At 42.0% G+C, this 17,716-nt stretch overlaps 1 protein-coding gene and 1 long non-coding RNA gene across 2 annotated transcripts; one reads left to right on the forward strand and one right to left on the reverse strand.

Moving 5' to 3' along the window:
* Positions 1 to 1,757: 1,757 nt before the first annotated feature.
* stum (stum, mechanosensory transduction mediator homolog) lies at positions 1,758 to 9,153 on the reverse strand (the record flags this gene model as incomplete). The annotated part of the gene is made up of 2 exons (XM_079645273.1): positions 8,410 to 9,153; positions 1,758 to 1,978 (listed from the first exon to the last, which is right to left on the reverse strand). The coding sequence occupies exons 1-2, from the start codon at positions 8,609 to 8,611 to the stop codon at positions 1,758 to 1,760; spliced, it is 423 nt and encodes a 140-aa protein (XP_079501399.1). The 5' UTR covers positions 8,612 to 9,153.
* Positions 9,154 to 11,949: 2,796 nt separating this feature from the next.
* On the forward strand, positions 11,950 to 16,079 carry LOC307016381. The gene is made up of 2 exons (XR_013801791.1): positions 11,950 to 12,487; positions 12,983 to 16,079. It is a non-coding gene; the product is annotated as an uncharacterized lncRNA (long non-coding RNA).
* The last annotated feature ends 1,637 nt before the right edge of the window (positions 16,080 to 17,716 follow it).

Genomic DNA, 17,716 nt, shown 5'->3' on the forward strand with positions numbered 1-17,716 from the left:
GCTGTGTCCGGGTCCTCGGTAGTAAGTCGGACCCATTTCAGGTGAGGGTTGGCCTCCGTCAGGGCTGTGCTTTGTCACCAATCCTGTTTGTAATATACATGGATCAGATTTCGAGGCGTAGTCGTGGGGGAGGGGGTTTGCAGTTCGGTGGACTAAGGATTGCACCACTGCTTTTTGCAGATGATGTGGTTCTGATGGCTTCATCGGTCTGCGACCTTCAGCACTCACTGGATCGGTTCGCAACCGAGTGTGAAGCGGCTGGGATGAGGATCAGCACCTCCAAATCTGAGGCCATGGTTCTCAGCAGGAAACCGATGGACTGTCCACTCCAAGTAGGGAATGAGTCCTTACCCCAAGTGAAGGAGTTCAAGTATCTCAGGGTCTTGTTCTCGAGTGGGGGAACAATGGAGCGTGAGATGGGTCGGAGAATCGGAGCAGCGGGAGCGGTACTGCAGTCTCTTTACCGCACCGTTGACGAAAAGGGAGCTGAGCCAGAAGGCAAAGCTCTCTGTCTACCGCGCCATTTTCGTTCCTACCCTCACCTATGGTCATGAAGGATGGGTCATGACCGAAAGAACGAGATCGCGGGTACAAGCGGCCGAGATGGGTTTTCTCCGCAGGGTGGCTGGTGTCTCCCTTAGGGATAAGGTGAGAAGTTCGGTCATCCGGGAGGGACTCGGAGTTGAACCGCTCCTCCTTCGCGTCGAAAGGAGCCAGTTGAGGTGGTTCAGGCACCTAGTTAGGATGCCACCTGGGCGCCTCCCTAGGGAGGTGTTCCAGGCACGTCCAGCTGGGAAGAGACCAAGGGGTAGACCTAGAACCAGATGGAGGGATTATATCTCTTCTCTGGCCTGGGAGCGCCTTGGGATCCCCCAGTCAGAGCTGGTTGATGTGGCCAGGGAAAAGAAAGTTTGGGGCTCTCTGCTGGAACTGCTACCTCCGCGACCCGACCACGGATAAGCGGGAGAAGATGGATGGATGGATGGACAAAACAAATTCAAAAAAATTCAATAACGTGCTTTAACCACTAGGTGGTGTGGGTTAAAAAACTGTCAAGTTTACAGTGTTAACACAATAAAATATACTGCTGTTTCCAGTTTAGTTTAGGATGGATGTACTTTGTTATCCGCACATACTGTATCTTATTTTGATATTTATAACACCAAACCGACAGAAAAGATGGACTTAACATGACCCAGTGGTCTAGTGACAATCAAACAAATAAATAAACACAAGGATAATTGTGTCTTATTGTTGAGTAAATAACAGTGTGTGGTTTAGAAAATAATACAAAATTAGAAGGAAAAAACAATGAAACAATACAGATTTCAGTATTCTGAGCCCCTACTCTCCCCATAACTGACGGCAACAAAAGTCCGACATTATACAATTAAAATAAAGAAGTAAAAACAATAAGTGAGGCTTGATATTGAGTAAGAAAAAGGTTGATAAACGCTGTGAGAATGGGTCTGCGGAGAACATTTCTCCGCAATCCAAACTCGTCTATTACCAACGTTCAGGGAGCTCTATGTAAGTCAATGGGACTCCCTGATAGTTGAAAATTGACGCTAAAGGGCCCCCCACTGTGTTTGATAGTGACGCCAAGGGATCCTGACATAACGTCACTATAGTACGAGTTGGGAGTGAGAATGTGTTGTTGTATAAACTCCACCTACTGCATGTCATGTGCAAGACAGACAAACAAAAGGAAAGGAAATTAGATTAATATACAAAAACAGAGGTGATTTAGAAGACTGTCAGATGGAAAGATAAACACAGCTGGATAAGTACTGACTTGCCAGGATGACCATGTCCATTCCCCAGAAGATGCTCATGATCCATCCCACCATGATAACAGCTGTCAGTATCTGGATGAAGGCTGCTGCCACGTTCAGCCAAAACACACAACAAACGCCTCGCTGTGAGACCAGCTCGCTGCGAGCTCCGCACAGCACCGTGAACGCTGAGATGAAGGTACCTGTAGGGAAAAGACAAAAACGAATTGTACACAAATAACTAAGTTCATCTTCTCTTTTAGGCAACTACACTTAAATACAATATCATACATCACTCACTGAAAAGACAGACAAACCCATTGGAATTTGAGCTAAATGCTAACCTCAGTCCGCTAACTTGCTAATGTTTTGCAGGCGATCTTCACCGCCATCTCAGTTTAGCATGTGAAAACATGAACAAATTGGCACCTAACGCCAAAGCTGTATCTCAATTTGATTCTGAAAACAACACCGTTGCTAAGTTTGCTAATAGCTGCAATTGTGATTTCTGGTTAGGGCACAGCAGCTGTGTGCAATCTGAGCCACCCAGTACAAATGTCGATGTGTACAAGGATATGTACTACATGAAGTATAAGAATTGAGAGACATAATGACTGATGAGAAGGTCATTAGTTTCGCATTTCTTTCAATGTTTGTGTTGTCCTTATCCTGACACCATGCAGATATGTACTAATCTATTTGTTTAGATGTTTCTCTAAAAAACAAATATCATGGGTACAAGTGTTCCATTTGCGGGAAAAAACAACCTTTTCCCAGAGTGAATGCCTTGACACAGCAATATAATCTCAAACGTCCATTCAGTGTCCCTGAGTAAATGTGGCATTATATAAAGTGGATCTATGTCTTGGAAAAGAGCACAGAAAGATGCGGACACATCAATGCTAACATCCACTTCTCTGATAACGGAATTATCTCTGTGGACAATCCTTGTCTGCCCAAATGAAATCCAATATAACTCCTTATCTTATTATATGGAGACCTCCCCCGCCCCGCTCATTGTACAGTACTGTGTGTGTGTGTGCTGTGCATGTGTCACATGGAGCCACGTGAGTGTATCTATGCACACAAATCAAATTATTTCATACAGGATGTTTCCATGACAACATTCCCTCAGGATACAGTATATGTAGAATATGCATTTTACTCAGTATGATGGGTCTACCTGATATTGAATATTGACAAAATTGCAGCGTCTGTATCTGCCCAGCAGATATTCATATTCATTTTTGTGAATGGGACGTGACAGGAAATTCTCCTAAATGCAGCAACACTTCCTGACTCTGTTACTCCCCAGACTGAGAAGGGCACCTGAAGGCAGTTCCTTGGATTCATTTGCCATCCAGTAATTCTAGCCATCAGGGTCCAGTGTAGAAAATTCTTTTTTAGATAATACAAACACATGCACACTTGTGCTGTCATAACTAACAGCAAGTCATCCAGAACTAAATCATTTTTGAGAAATGTACAAGTACTACTCCTTTTTCACTTAACTGACTATTTGTGAGTCACGAGGCCAAGAACAGATTACGTTGACATTTGACTCCCAGAAGTCCTTTTGTACTCTTTTGCAAATACTGAACAAAAATACTGCAACAACTCAATGCCACACAGGAAATGCCTCCATCTGCGTCTCCATGTTCATATCTCTCTTTCTGATTAGCTACTGGTTATCAGGAAAAGTTAAAACTGAGGACTCTGTCATAATAAATCTTTCTATAGAAACACAGGCCTACCAGTTTGTCCCATAATCTCTGACATATCTGGATGTACGCCTCAATATTTACTTTCACATGCCCTAAAAATGGCCTTATTAGGAATGGTTTCCAAAAAGTCATACTCTGGTACAACCACAATCCCAGAATAGTAAGCAACCCAGGAAACGTTTTTGTTTTGTTGTTTTAAGGCAGCATTTACAGTACATGTGGAAAAGCAGAGATGAATAAGACATTTGCTTTTAACCAACGCTCATTTCAAAGCATCTCATGAAAAGAGCAACAGTGGGCTAAAATGAGATTCCACCCATGGGCCGATATGTTCTGATCAGACCGATAAATGTTCAGGTCGCGGGGGCCTCGCCCACCAGCAGATGCTCTGGCTCCTGGTGGAGCGGCCCACCTCCACACATGAGCTATGATTGACAGCAAGCTGGTGGCTGATTGGTTACACATCACCTCCATCTTTGGCATGCACATTAAAATAGGATTTATGCAGTCTGGTATGTTTTTCAGATATCACTCGTGTGTGTTGTGTTCACTGAGCAGTAGGTTTTTTATTTTACTGTTGGAAGAAACCGGCATTTGCTGTGCCAGCTAACATGTATAATTGAATTGATTGTCTTCCATTATTATAAATCCAATGGTAAAACGCTAATTAAAGGTACCCTATGATACTGTTTGTCATCAATATATTATAGGTCTCAGATATATACAAAACATGTCTCTGAAGTGTTTGGCTTGAAATACCAAACAGATCACCCATTGTAGCATCCCATAAACCCCTCTGTTTCAGCCCTGTTTCAAAAGTGCTGATTCTCTGTCTGTTACTTTAGATGAAAATAAGGAGCCACTCCCCACGCCCCTCTTCGACATATTTGGTTATAAATAACACAATGGTGCTCTAGGAGGAGATTCAGGTAATAAATTGGGCGGGTGTTACCTTGGTTGGTGATTGGCTAATGGTTACACAAGCCAACAAATTGTTATGACATCATAAAGTGACCAAAATCTGATCAGCTCATTTTCAGACAGGTTTTTATATAAATGGATCAGGACAAAAAGTGAGCGAGTCTTTTTTCCTGAAACTTTCAGAATCTCTTTACACAGAGGGGACACATGTTGATGTATAACTGACATGAAAATGGATTTTGCATAATACTGTAGGTGACCTAAAAAAAATGAACACCCTTCTACTGCAATAAAAAAGGGTTACTTAGTCTTTGTACATCTCGGTTTGAGAAATCCAACAATCCACTTTGTACGAAAAGCTCTTGGATTCCCTGTATGTCTCATGTTGGAGATCGTGTGTGTGTGTGTGTGCGTGCGTGCGTGTGTGTGTGTGTGTGTGTGTGTGTGTGTGTGTGTGTGTGTGTGTGTGTGTGTGTGTGCGTGTGTGTGTGTGTGTGTGTGTGTGTGTGTGTGTGTGTGTGTGTGTGTGTGTGTGTGTGTGTGTGTGTGTGTATATTACCCAGACTAATGACTATAATTACAGAGAACTCTGCGAAGCACCCACAGCTAGTGTGGGAGGTTAATGATGGAGTGTAAGAGTGTGAAAGACAGTAAAACAGAAAGAGACTTAGGAGAACAAACAGAGGTAAAAGGGAAAAGGAGAGAAAAACAAATGTATTATAAAGCCGTTTAAAGCGAGTTTCATTCGACCAGAAGGATTACATTTACAACAACGCAGTCTTTTTCAGGGTATTTTGAGGCGCTACAAAAAAATATAATCAACATATTATAGCCGTACTGCTCAGTAGGTTGCCATACAAGTGTTTCATTAGTAACTCTATAACACAATGACTAACATTTCCAATTGGAATCCCTTGAAATTGGAAACGCGCTGCTGAAAAAAATACAGTTCTCACCTACCCTGCTTTAAACAAGATAAAACTAGCCAAATTAGGTATTATAGTAATATGTTTAGCCTTAGCATAAGCAAGATACGTGCCGCCTGGAATACAATGCACATTTTCAATGGTTCATTTGAATCTGTCAATAACATTACAACTGTGTAACTGACGAAATGTACAATTATAGTCTTTTGCCAAAAAGTACCAGGGACTGTTACTTGATTAGTTGATCAAAAACGGTCCTCATTGTGCAGGGTCTCTATAATCAGAACTACTCCTCCCTTTATATACAGTACCAACATCAGTAACATTGGAGATGTTCATTAAATCATCCTGGCATCACTGGGTATGTTCTCACTTCTAGCAGCAGCAAATAAATCATAATTACCTCCAATTCCTGCAGGAGAGAGCCTTTATTAAGCCTGACAGCAATCACAGTACTGATTCTAAGCAAGTGTCATGTGACCCAACGACTCAAAATCAATGTATCGTTGCATTAATACACTGGACAAGTAGGACACACCCCTTTTTATACAATTATAGTTCTGTTTCTGTTTCTTTATTAATACTTTTGATGAAAAATAGTGCAGCAGTTAGCCTAGCGTAAAGACTAAAGAAACAGCAGCTAGACTGTCTCTCTTAAAGGTCACCTATTATGCAAAATCCACTTTTTCATAACCAATCATCTCTCAGAGGGGCGTGGGGAGTGGCTCCTTAATTTCCTCTAAAGTAACAGACAGAGAATCAGCTCTTTTGAAGCAGGGCTGAAACAGAGGGGATTATGGGATGCTACAATGCACGATCTGTTTGGTATTTTGAGCCAAACACTTCAGAGACATGTTTTGTATGAGACCTATAATATATTGATGAAAAAAAGTATAAAGGGACCTTTAAAACCACAACGAGTATATAGATGTAATGGCCTTAAAATCACAAACTGCCTTTAAGAGTCACAATTGTATACTTTCCTTTCGTTAAAGATTTCACAAATAATAGATCAAATCCTTAATTTGTAAACATTAGGTGTTTTACAGTACATTTTGTTCAACTTTGGAAAGAGAGTAAATATGCACAATTTCTTTTGCAAAAACAAATAAGTGTGACAGTGGACAAATGTTAACAAGTAGCCTACACACTACATTATGCCATCTGGTCATTATTTTCAGACACCATTTTTATTTTCAGTGATCCAGCAATGTTTCTCAGGAAAAAGCTTTCCCTCATGTCTCAGTCGAAGGTATAAAACACCAAGGAGCCAGGTGCTACAGTTTGTTATTTTATAAAAGTGTCCTGCGTTATTTGTCATTTTACATTGTTAATATTTTTGAAGAGAAGAAGCCTCTTCCCTTAGACCCAAACAGCATTGACTCACACACTCTCAAACACACGCAAGCATTGTGTTTTCAGTCAGCGTCGTTATGGCAACTAGCTGCAGCTATTCAATGAAATGTCAAGGCCTTCAGGCCAACCAACACACTCACACTGTACACACACACACACACACACACACACACACACACACATACACACACACACACACACACACACACACACACACACACACACACACACACACACACACACACACACACACGAGGTGTTGCATTGATGCTCTACATACATGTTTGGGACCATTTTGTAAAGAAATGTGGGGAGGCTGTATAAAATATTAACATTTCAGGGCAACTATTCATGGTGTTTGCTGATGTTGTTTTCCCTGTTTGTGACATCTTTCTAAGCAGTCAGTGGTTAGATATAGTTATGGTGGAAAGGCAAATAGACTGTTGAATGTGAATGTCAGTCAGAGAACAAAAAACCTGAATTTTGATTTTTGTGAATGTTTTTATTTCATTAACTGCTACCAATATTCTTAAAGAATCCTCACTTTTATTATCGTAAATTCAGCTGCTTTTGAAATGATCCACTGAACTAATTCAGAATGGCGTATGACATACAGAGATGTGTTTGTGTCTAACTTACATAGAGTATTAACTGTACGTGATTACTATATACTGTACCAACATGTGTTTTTTAGCTACTGGATGTTACATTATCCTACTATACACAGAAACAGTACAGTAAACTGATTTTCTTAGAATACCTTATCTTGGGATTAGACGTGTTTCTCAATCATGTGCTTTAACACCAGAAAGTCCTTCATATTTCTGTCATACTGTTTGGCTTGTTCCCCCACTACACAATGATAGATTTTAATTGTATTAACTTACCGTGCAGCTCTACACACGGGCGTCGCCTTTGCAAAGTTTGACAGTCTCAAGGACGCGTGTCAAGCTGCTTATGAAAACCAAAGAAAGACTGTACAACACAGGTGCTCTCCATTCTGCCTTTGTAGACCTACAATTCTCTGTAGTTATTTCCACCACAAATTACAGGAAGAATCTTGTGTATCATTGTACAGCTAAAACAGTCAACAAACATGCCATAATTCCCAGTTTATATAACTTTATGTATACTTTACCTGAAACAGTTGACATTTGTTCTCAAATAAGCATCTAATATCATATATTTAAACTACATCGTCAGGACTTCTACCCATTATAACAACGCAAAGAGTTTACAGCGATAATGTCTCCACCTGCTGTGATGATGTTGCTCATCATAAGCAAAAGCTTCATACCCAGAGTAATTGCACCACATTTCACTACTGTGTGCATTAACACCCGGCAGACTGTTTTTTCCTGACACCCTTATTATAGCGCTGGGTGTGAATGGAGTCCCTGGCCACCTTTCTTTACCATTTTCACACACATCTCTCCCTGCCTTTGTGAAGGAAAAAAGCAGAGCAATGGAACAACTAGAAAGCAAGCTGGAGACAGTTCAAGTTTATTTTCCAAACTTTCCACAAAGCTTTTATGGTTGCATATTCCCCTCAGATTGCCTTCTAGTTTGTTTATCTTGTTATTGGCTGGCATCCCTGGGTCTCTCTCTTGCTGTCTTTTCATAATCTTCTGCCTATTTTTCTGCATTTTCTCAATTTCAAAACAAATCACACATGGAGATAAGACGGCAGTGTCATTCTCAGCTTACCGAGTCCCGGTATGAAGGTGTTCAGAAACAGACAGATGACGGCCAAAGGGAAGGGCATTGTGGGTATCGCTGCCCGCAGAGATCCTTTCTTCTCCCTGACCTCCACCACCACTCCTCCACCTGCTGTAGGGGCCCCTGCTATGGCTTTGGCCCCAAGATGGTCCCCGGTCTTGACACGCCCTCCTCCTTCTTTCTGTGCCATTTCTCTCCTTCTTTGTGTTTTATGTCTAAATAATGAAAATAGTTATTGTATAGTTGTATTTGAGGTAGATTTCTGCAAAAAGATTGAAATGATTTTCCCTTTGTCACGCTCCCCCTTGATTGAGTAGAGGCAGTTGTAATTGATCAACGTTGATTGGGAGGTGCATCAACAGGTTGTCTAAAGTAGTGTAAACTGATCAGGAAAAAAAAATGTATTTCCATAGAAACTTGTTCAACTTTTTTCCAGAGGAAAACAATAGAATTCTGTATATTTCCCTTTAGATTGGTCGAGCTTTTAAGTCCCAAAATCTCTTTTGGGCAGTTGACCTATCTTCTTTCAAGTCCTTTAAAAGTGAGCATCAGAGATCACTGATATCTGCTATTTGTGTACATGTCCAACATGTTTTTCAGAAAAGACAGATCCTCCTTAAAAAAAATATGGGAAAAAATCCTTGAAAAATCTGCGGCTCTTTTCAGTAAATTCCTCAGAACTTCCTTCTTTATTTATTTTTTAATCGGTCCAATCCCGATCACCCCGCACACCTCTACAAGACAAAGAGAAAGTGCACTCTCAACCCCCCTCTCTCTACTACATCTCTGTTCCTCTCTCCCTCTCTTGTTCTCCCTCTACCCATCCTCTCCCTCCATTTAAAGGAACAGTGCACCAATATAATGTTACCATTCAATGAGATGACATTCAACAAGCTGTCATTCAGTGCGTCTGGGTGGTAATAAATAAGTAAAGGCATTAATGTATTCAACATCAAATATAGGATGAACATAAAAAGGATGTTTGTGTTCTAAAGCTAGATCATAGTGATGTGTGTTTAATTAATATATCATTCATTCACAAGATATTGAAGCCAGTGGAAAGACATGAAGTCTCTGATAACAATTCATTAAAGAAGAAGCTAAGGAAAATGTAATATTAAATGTTTTCAAACCCAATTGTCGCGTGTCACTGAAAATATATCCCCCACTAACATTGATGCACATCATGCGGTCAACATTTCTATATACTACCCCTACTTCTCTTAAAATGTACACAGTCCTCCACTTTTTTAAAAATATTTATATTTGTCTTTATTCTTTTTAATGTTATATCGTTTTTCTTTATATTTTCTTTTCATAATCGTTCTGTTTTTGACCTTCTCTTAAAAATCATGTCCTTATAGTGTTTGCAGCACCATAAACAAAAGCAAATTACTTGCAATTAAGTCAATTCTGATTCTGATATAACCAGATTTATAGCTATAAAACCCCATTTTGACAAACAAATCAAGTAACATGACGGCAAAGTAGATAGAGAACAGGACAAAAAGTAAGAAGGCAGAAAATATGAAAAAATGCAACATAAATCAGAGCAAGGAGACGAGGGGAGGAACAGGAAGCAAGAACAAAGTGGACAGGGGATTGAAATGAAGGCAGTATCAATATCTCAGTAATTATTCATGATTCAGACCAAATCCCCCAAACACCAGTCATTACTGTCCGTCCCCTCCCTCTCTAAACTCGATTTCTGACTTTTCACTTAATTCTCTCCATCTCACTTTTTCACCACTCTGTCGGCTCTTCATGGCAAGTGACAAAAAACACAAAGGAAATCAGTGCAAACCCTGAAATGATTCCCAGCTCTTGTGTGTCTCTCTGTCCATCTCTCCTTTCCTCTCTCTCATCTCCAGTTGGTCTCCTAGCAACCCGGGAAGCTGAGGGTAATTATACGGAAGATATTGATCTCAAGGTTTCTTGGTCCCCTCTCCGTCTCCCTCTCCTAATTCCAGCTCCGTTCCCACTTTTAATTTCCCTTTTAATCTTCTTTGAAACACAAAAGGCGGCCGCTATAAGGGGCTTCTACTTTTCTTTTTGTCATGCAAAGCACCATTATGGTGTGTCTGACGGCGAAGGACTCAGAGAAATCTGGACCGCCTGAACTCATTCATCACTGGATTGCCAAAGACGTGCTGTGTCATGTAGCCTACTGATGCTTATTACCATGACAACGTGATGAGAAAAGTTGATGGCAGCCGTCTCAAACTGACTCACAGGTGTAGCCCTGTTGGCTTTATAGATTTACACTCTAATTTACCTTTTTCTGCACTTTATATAACGGTAAAAGTTGTTTAGTGTGTTGCCAATGCGACAGTGTGTGCATGCATTCTTGCCTCTTTGACCCTTTCTCCATCGTTCACACACACACACACACACACACACACACACACACACACACACACACACACACACACACACACACACACACACACACACACACACACACACACACACACACACACACACACACACACACACACACACACACACACACACACACACACACACACACACACACAGTCGTTCTCTCAGGGTTCATTCATGTTGATCCCATCTGCGTTGACAAGCTGAAAACACCCACCCGTTATGTATGTGTGTGTGTCCTAATGACATCCCATTGTGTCCTTCACCCCCTCACTGGAACCTCACTACAATGACTGTAATGTTCACACACACTTTTTCCTCTCTCCTTTTCTTCTGAGTACAGTCGCTGGCTTTTATGTTTCTCTGAGCTCCCTTCCCTTTACTTCTCTCAGTATGGTTGTTAGGATAAAGCAGCAGGGACGTGCTATACTGTAGCGTTCTCTGTGCGCCTCATTTCAAGGAAGCTTTGTGTATCACAACATGTAAAAACAAATTTGAAAGAGGTTTAATTTCTGCTTCTACTCCTACCTTTACCAGGTCAAGATACTGTTGTATCACAATCTAATATTGTCACACTGAGACCTTTTATTTCTGATATGCAAGCCACATTTCGCTGCTAATACTAGGGTTTAATTTGCAGTACTTTTTAATGAAGTATACTCAAACTTGAGTATCGGTAGTGAACATTTTACCAGAGCAAAGGATGTGAATTCTTCTCACATCACTGGTGAGTGCTTTCTTGTGTCCTCATTTATTTCGACTCTACAGTAGGTAGGTCAGACTGACACAGACACATGCAATGCATTACAAGGTTATTTATCTAGCACATTTGAACACAAAGCAATTCAAAGTGCTTTATAAAAAACAAAACATTAAAAGCATTAAGATAGGCTGCAATAGAAACGGATTTTAAGTCACATTTGTAAATATTTAAACTAAAATAGAATGAGACAAGTATAAAATAAAAGAATAGCAGTTAAATGTCACTGTATATCGTTCTCACATACTGTATGGTGCAGAAAGTTTGTATTTCAGACAGTTTTAATAGTACAGCGGTTAAGCCCTCAAATCAAGGGAAATTGTGCACTTTTTGAAAGAAACATGAAACTTCTACCATAGTTAGTTTATATCATGAGGTTTATTTTTAGATGTGGAGGGAAGTCAGATTTGACCTCTGAGGCCCGGGAGAGGTCAAATCGGGGATGGCCACCAATAATATTCAAAACTGACTCACTTTGGAACCGAACACTGTAGAAAAACACTTAAGGTGTCATTTCCCACAAATGTTAGGGTGCCCATTCTGTTGGTGATACATTTGAGACCAATATAATTCAAGAAAATGCATTTATGTTAAAGTCAAGGTAAAAATATATCAAAATATTTATTTTTTATGTACCCAAGAACATTCTTCAATTGATTTCTTTGTAGTCTCAGTATTATTTAGTTATAAGTTATTATTTCATGGGGTGTGTGGATATTTGTATGCATTCTCAGCACAGATTTATCAGCAGTTGACCCCCCTAGACCATTTCCACAGACTACCTGCAATACCACCGCGGACCACTGGTTGAAAACCCCCTGCTCTAAAGCTTCAGTAGCCTACTTATTCGAGGGGTTGTTGCTAGACAACATGGTGAGAAGTATTCAGAAATGCCACTTCTGACACTTCGGACATTTCTAACAGGTAAAAAGATTGACTATGAACAAACAATATTATTAAAAACAATATTAATATTAATATATGCCTTTGAATGCGAATGTATTGAATTTGACTGTAGCCAGGAAGGAGTTTTCCTTGCTAGCTAGCAAGGAAAACTCCTAGCTAGCTAGCTAGCTAGCTAGTGTGATCAAAATAATTATCCTAGCTTAAGTAGAAGACAGTCTGGAACATTTCTGTTTGAGCTGAGTAGTTTAATGATTGAACAGAGTATTTTCTAGAGATGTCAACTTGGTTATTATGTCAAATTTGGGCAATATTTTACCTGTCATAACAGTAACAAAACACAGTCACGGACATGTCACGAACATGTCATAAACATTATGTCAATGTCATATATATATGACACATATATGTCATATCATTGTCATTAAGTGTCATTTGGTTTAACCTAACCCTACAAAAACCGAATGACACAATGACAACAGTGTTTAATACAATGTTAAATTGTTATCTTTTCAGATTCCCACGTCTTGCTGGAATTTTAACCCTCACCATGTCAAAGCGTCACAGCTTGATGGTCCCTACCCAGCCCTCGTTATCCAAGCAATCCAAGCCACCCCCCAGCACTAACTGGGACATTTGTGTCCTCTGTCAAGTCAAAACAGATGAACCTTTACAGTGTCCTCTCAGAAACAAATATAAACAGTCTGTTGGTAGTGGCTATGTATCCCTCACAGAAGACCTTCTCCGGTTCCATACCCTTCAGCATATGCCAATGGACCTCAACCTGGAGCGATTAGATGATGGAGATGGCATAGAATCCACTTTGAAGAGACACAAGGCAGAGTGGCACAAGAGATGTCGGCTAAAATTCAACAAAAAAGCATATGATGAGCTAAGTCGGGGGAAATTAACTACAGCACAACAACAAAGTACCTCATCTGTACACACGCGATCTGCCCACAGCCATTCACAGTCCACAGAACCTACTTGCTTCTTTTGCAATGAGCCTGCTGCAGGTTCCTCAGGTTTGCATAATGCATCAACCTACAACATTGACAGAAATGTGAGGAAGTGTGCCCTTGAGCTTGAGGACACTGCTCTGTTGGCCAAGCTCGCAGAGGGTGACATGATTGCCATTGAGGCCAAGTACCATCATCGCTGTCTGTCTTCATTGTACAACAAAGCCAGGCAGGCTGCATCTAAACACAATGATGGAGATGATACTTGCCTACATGGCATAGCCTTTGCACAGTTAGTGGCATATCTGGAAGACAAGAACAGTGATGAGAACACTTCCCCTGTCTTGAAATTGACTGACATCGCTCAGTTGTACAAGACCAGGCTGGAACAACTTGGTCTGACTAGATAAACGGATTCACACCACCAGACTGAAAGAACGACTGCTTTCTGAGCTTCCACATCTGAGGGCACATTCACAAGGAAGAGACACACTTCTGAGTTTTGAGAATGACATTGGACCAGCTCTCATGATAGCCTGTCAAACTGACAGTGATGCCATGCACTTAATGCGAGCAGCACAAGTAGTGCGCAAAGAAATCTTTGGTTCGTCTTTCTCTTTTGACGGATCATTCCAAGAAAACTGCCAGCAGAGGGCTGTGCCACCATCTCTCTTGGCTCCCGTCAACATGGTACTTGATGGTACAAACATTAAGCATCAGACCACCACAAAACCTGCCCTAACAATCTCCCAATTGATGGTCTTTAACAGTAAGAAGCAGGCACGGAACATGGATTCACCAAGCTCAGCACGTACAAGGCACACCCGAGAAACTCCACTCCCTCTATATCTGTCCCTCAAGATCCATGCAGTTACACGAAGTAGGGGGTTAGTTGACACACTGTTCAACCTGGGATTGTGTGTTTCCTATGACAGGCTGCTGCAAGTCACATCAAACATTGCCAATGGTGTCTGCCAGCAATTTAGGATGGAAGATGTTGTGTGCCCACCAAAGTTGCGTAATGGACTGTTCACAACAGGAGCTGTGGACAATATAGACCATAACCCAAGTTCTGCAACAGCCAAAGATTCCTTCCACGGCACTGGAATCTCACTAATGCAGCATCCATCACACACACAAAGCGGAACTGATCGTGGTGTACTAGTGATTAGTCAAGATGGCTCTTCCACCAAGTCAGTGAAACCTCTGCCAACATCATACACAGTCGTGCCACCAGCTTCCCTCCACAAAAAGGAATTTAGTGTGCCACCTGTACAAGGTCCTGTGAGACCCTCCACCCTCCTAGTTTCTACAGCCGCCACAGAGGATGAATATGCATGGCTCAGAAAAGTCAAGACAGCTGTTGAAACGTCAGCCATTGATGGCATGATATCGTGGTCTGCCTACCATGCCTGTGTTCACCATGCCGTCATCCCTCCTGCAGCAATCAATGCATTATTACCTCTCTTTCTTGACAATGCACATTCAGTAGCAATGATTCGGCACTCTATGGAAATCGTAAAAAGAGCAATTCAACATGTGAACCCTGGTCAGATTCCTGTCATTGCTGCTGACCAACCACTGTATGCTCTCGCTAAACAAGTACAGTGGACCTGGCCAGACACTTATGGAGAAGATCACTTTGTGATCATGTTTGGTGGTCTACACATCGAAATGGCTATGTTGAAGTTGCTGGGAGACTGGCTAGAAGACAGTGGCTGGACCAATGCTCTGGTCCAGGCTGATATTGCAAGTTCTGGAACAGCAAATTCCTTCATACATGCCAAACATGTCACCAAGACCCGCCATGCACACCAGGTCACAGCTGCAAGCCTCTATACACTACTGCAATGAGCATACAATGAAAATTGCATATCTGATGATACAGATGCCATGCCACCTGACAGTCTATCTTTTGAGGAGTGGTGCATACAACAAGCAAAGGCTAATGTTCACTTTGACTACTGGCATAAGACCCTGTCATTGCAGCTTCTCGTTTTGCGGTACATGAGGTCCATTCGTGAAGGCAACTTCCAGCTGTACGTGGAATCCCTAACACAGATCATGCCCTGGATGTTCGCCCTGGATCACACACACTACAGCAGATGGCTTCCCGTACACATCCGTGATATGATGACTCTTGCGGACAGACACCCAGATGTCCTGGCAGAATTCAAGTCTGGACATTTCGTGGTGCACAAAACCAGCAACCAGTTCTCTGCCATGGCACTTGACCAGTGCCATGAACAGAACAATGCCATGGTCAAAGGTTCTGGTGGGGCTATCGGACTGACTGGCAATCCAGAAGCACTCAGACGCTGGATGGTAGCAGGACCAGAAATCGCCAGGATCACTAAAGAGTTTGAAGAACAGGCAACACACCAACAGCATGGACCCAGTGACTCTAGACACCATGACCAGCAACCTGGAGTGTAAGCCACATTCCTGAAGGAGGTTAAGGCACTTGTCACGGTGCTGGAAGAGATGGGGAATCCATTTCTAGAACACAGCCAAGATCTTTTAGTCATTGACACAAGAGACATCGTTGATACCCAAGTTGCTGATACTGTAAGAAGGATTTATACCATTGGTGAGGAGCAGTACACCGAGTTTGTGACCCAAAGGCTGGAAAGGTGTACAACACCTATCACACACCCTCTTCCAAAAAAAAAGTTGCCACTATTCAGCAGACCACCTGTGAAGGTCAAATCAAAAGAGAAAGCACAACTCGCTGCACTGAAGAGTGACTGTGGTCTTTTTTCAAGGCTGTACATCTCATGTCAAACACGAGATGGAGACATCAACCACTTCTTTTCCCACGAAAACCAGGCAGCACCTCCAGCTCTGTCAAGTGGAGGAAAACTTCGGTTCGGGGTTAAAGCAGATCTGCTTCGCTGCCTGGAGTCAAATCTGCTTGAAATCAAGAGTGTTCCTACTAAGACTGATGCAGTAATTCTAGATGGTGCAGCTGTGGTTCAAATGCTGAATCCAAAGTTATCAAGAACATTTCAAGAGTATGGAGAAACAGTGTTCATACCATACATCTCTGCTCAACTAGAGGTAAGCATCCGTGTTGACCTTGTCTGGGATGTATACCTATCTGCCAGCCTGAAAGCTTCAACAAGACAGAAGAGGGGAAATGGCAAGAGGAAAAGGGTGGCTCCCCTTACTGTGATGCCCAAGAACTGGAAAGACTTCCTTCGATGTGATGAAAACAAAACAGAGTTATTTTCCTTCCTGGCCCGAGAAGCCGTAAGTCTGCCAGTAGCACAGGGCAAGGAACTGTATGCAACAGATGGAACTGGAGTCCTCTGCTCTCCTGCCGATTCATGTGTGACCTGCCTTGCCCCATGTTCACAAGAAGAGGCAGACACCTGGCTACTTCTGCATGTGGCAGACGCTGTGCATAAAGGTTGTAAGAAGGTGACCATACGTACCGTTGATACAGATGTGGTGGTGTTGGCAGTGGCTTGTTTTAGCAAAATAGCTCCCGATGAACTGTGGGTTTCCTTTGGTGTTGGGTCGAGTTTCCGGTTTATCGCTATTCATGAAATGGTTGCCACAATGACTCCTATCCAATGCCTGACTCTCCCTGTCTTTCACGCTTTCACTGGATGTGACACCGTGTCTGCATTTGCTGGCCGTGGAAAGAAGATTGCCTGGGAGAGATGGAAGTCTTTCCCAGAGGTCAGTGATGCTTTCCAGGAACTCCTGTGCATGCCAAGTGAGGTCAGTGAAGATTCCATGTTACTGCTGGAAAGATTTGTGGTGCTCATGTATGACCGAACGAGTGAGTGCATGGAAGTGAATGATGCCAGGAAACAGCTTTTCTCCCAGAAGTCCAGGAGTTTAGAAAACATCCCTCCAACCCAGGCTGCCCTCAAACAGCACATCAAGCGTACTTGCTTTCAGGCTAACGTTTGGAACCAGTCACTGGTCCTGGACCCAGAGATGCCAGAGCCATCTGATTGGGGCTGGACAAAAGAAACCACTGGGTGGCAGCCACTCTGGACAACTCTCCCTGAAGCAGCAAAGTCTTGCCATGAGCTGATCCGCTGTAACTGTCAGAAAGGGTGCACTGGACGGTGCTCATGTGTCAAAGCTGCACTTAAGTGTACAGATCTCTGCTTTTGTTCTGGGGACTGTTAAGATTTTTGATCACTACCAATATGTGATCCTGACATGAAAGGACTGTGGTGTTGTTAACCACTTCTCCGTCCCTTGATGATGATTAAAAAGTTAAATAATAAATCAGTTAAAAAATTACTTATTATTTCAATGACTGTTGTTA

Source organism: Notothenia rossii (genome assembly GCF_949606895.1).
Source record: "Notothenia rossii genome assembly, chromosome: 8".
Lineage (NCBI taxonomy): Eukaryota > Metazoa > Chordata > Actinopteri > Perciformes > Nototheniidae > Notothenia > Notothenia rossii.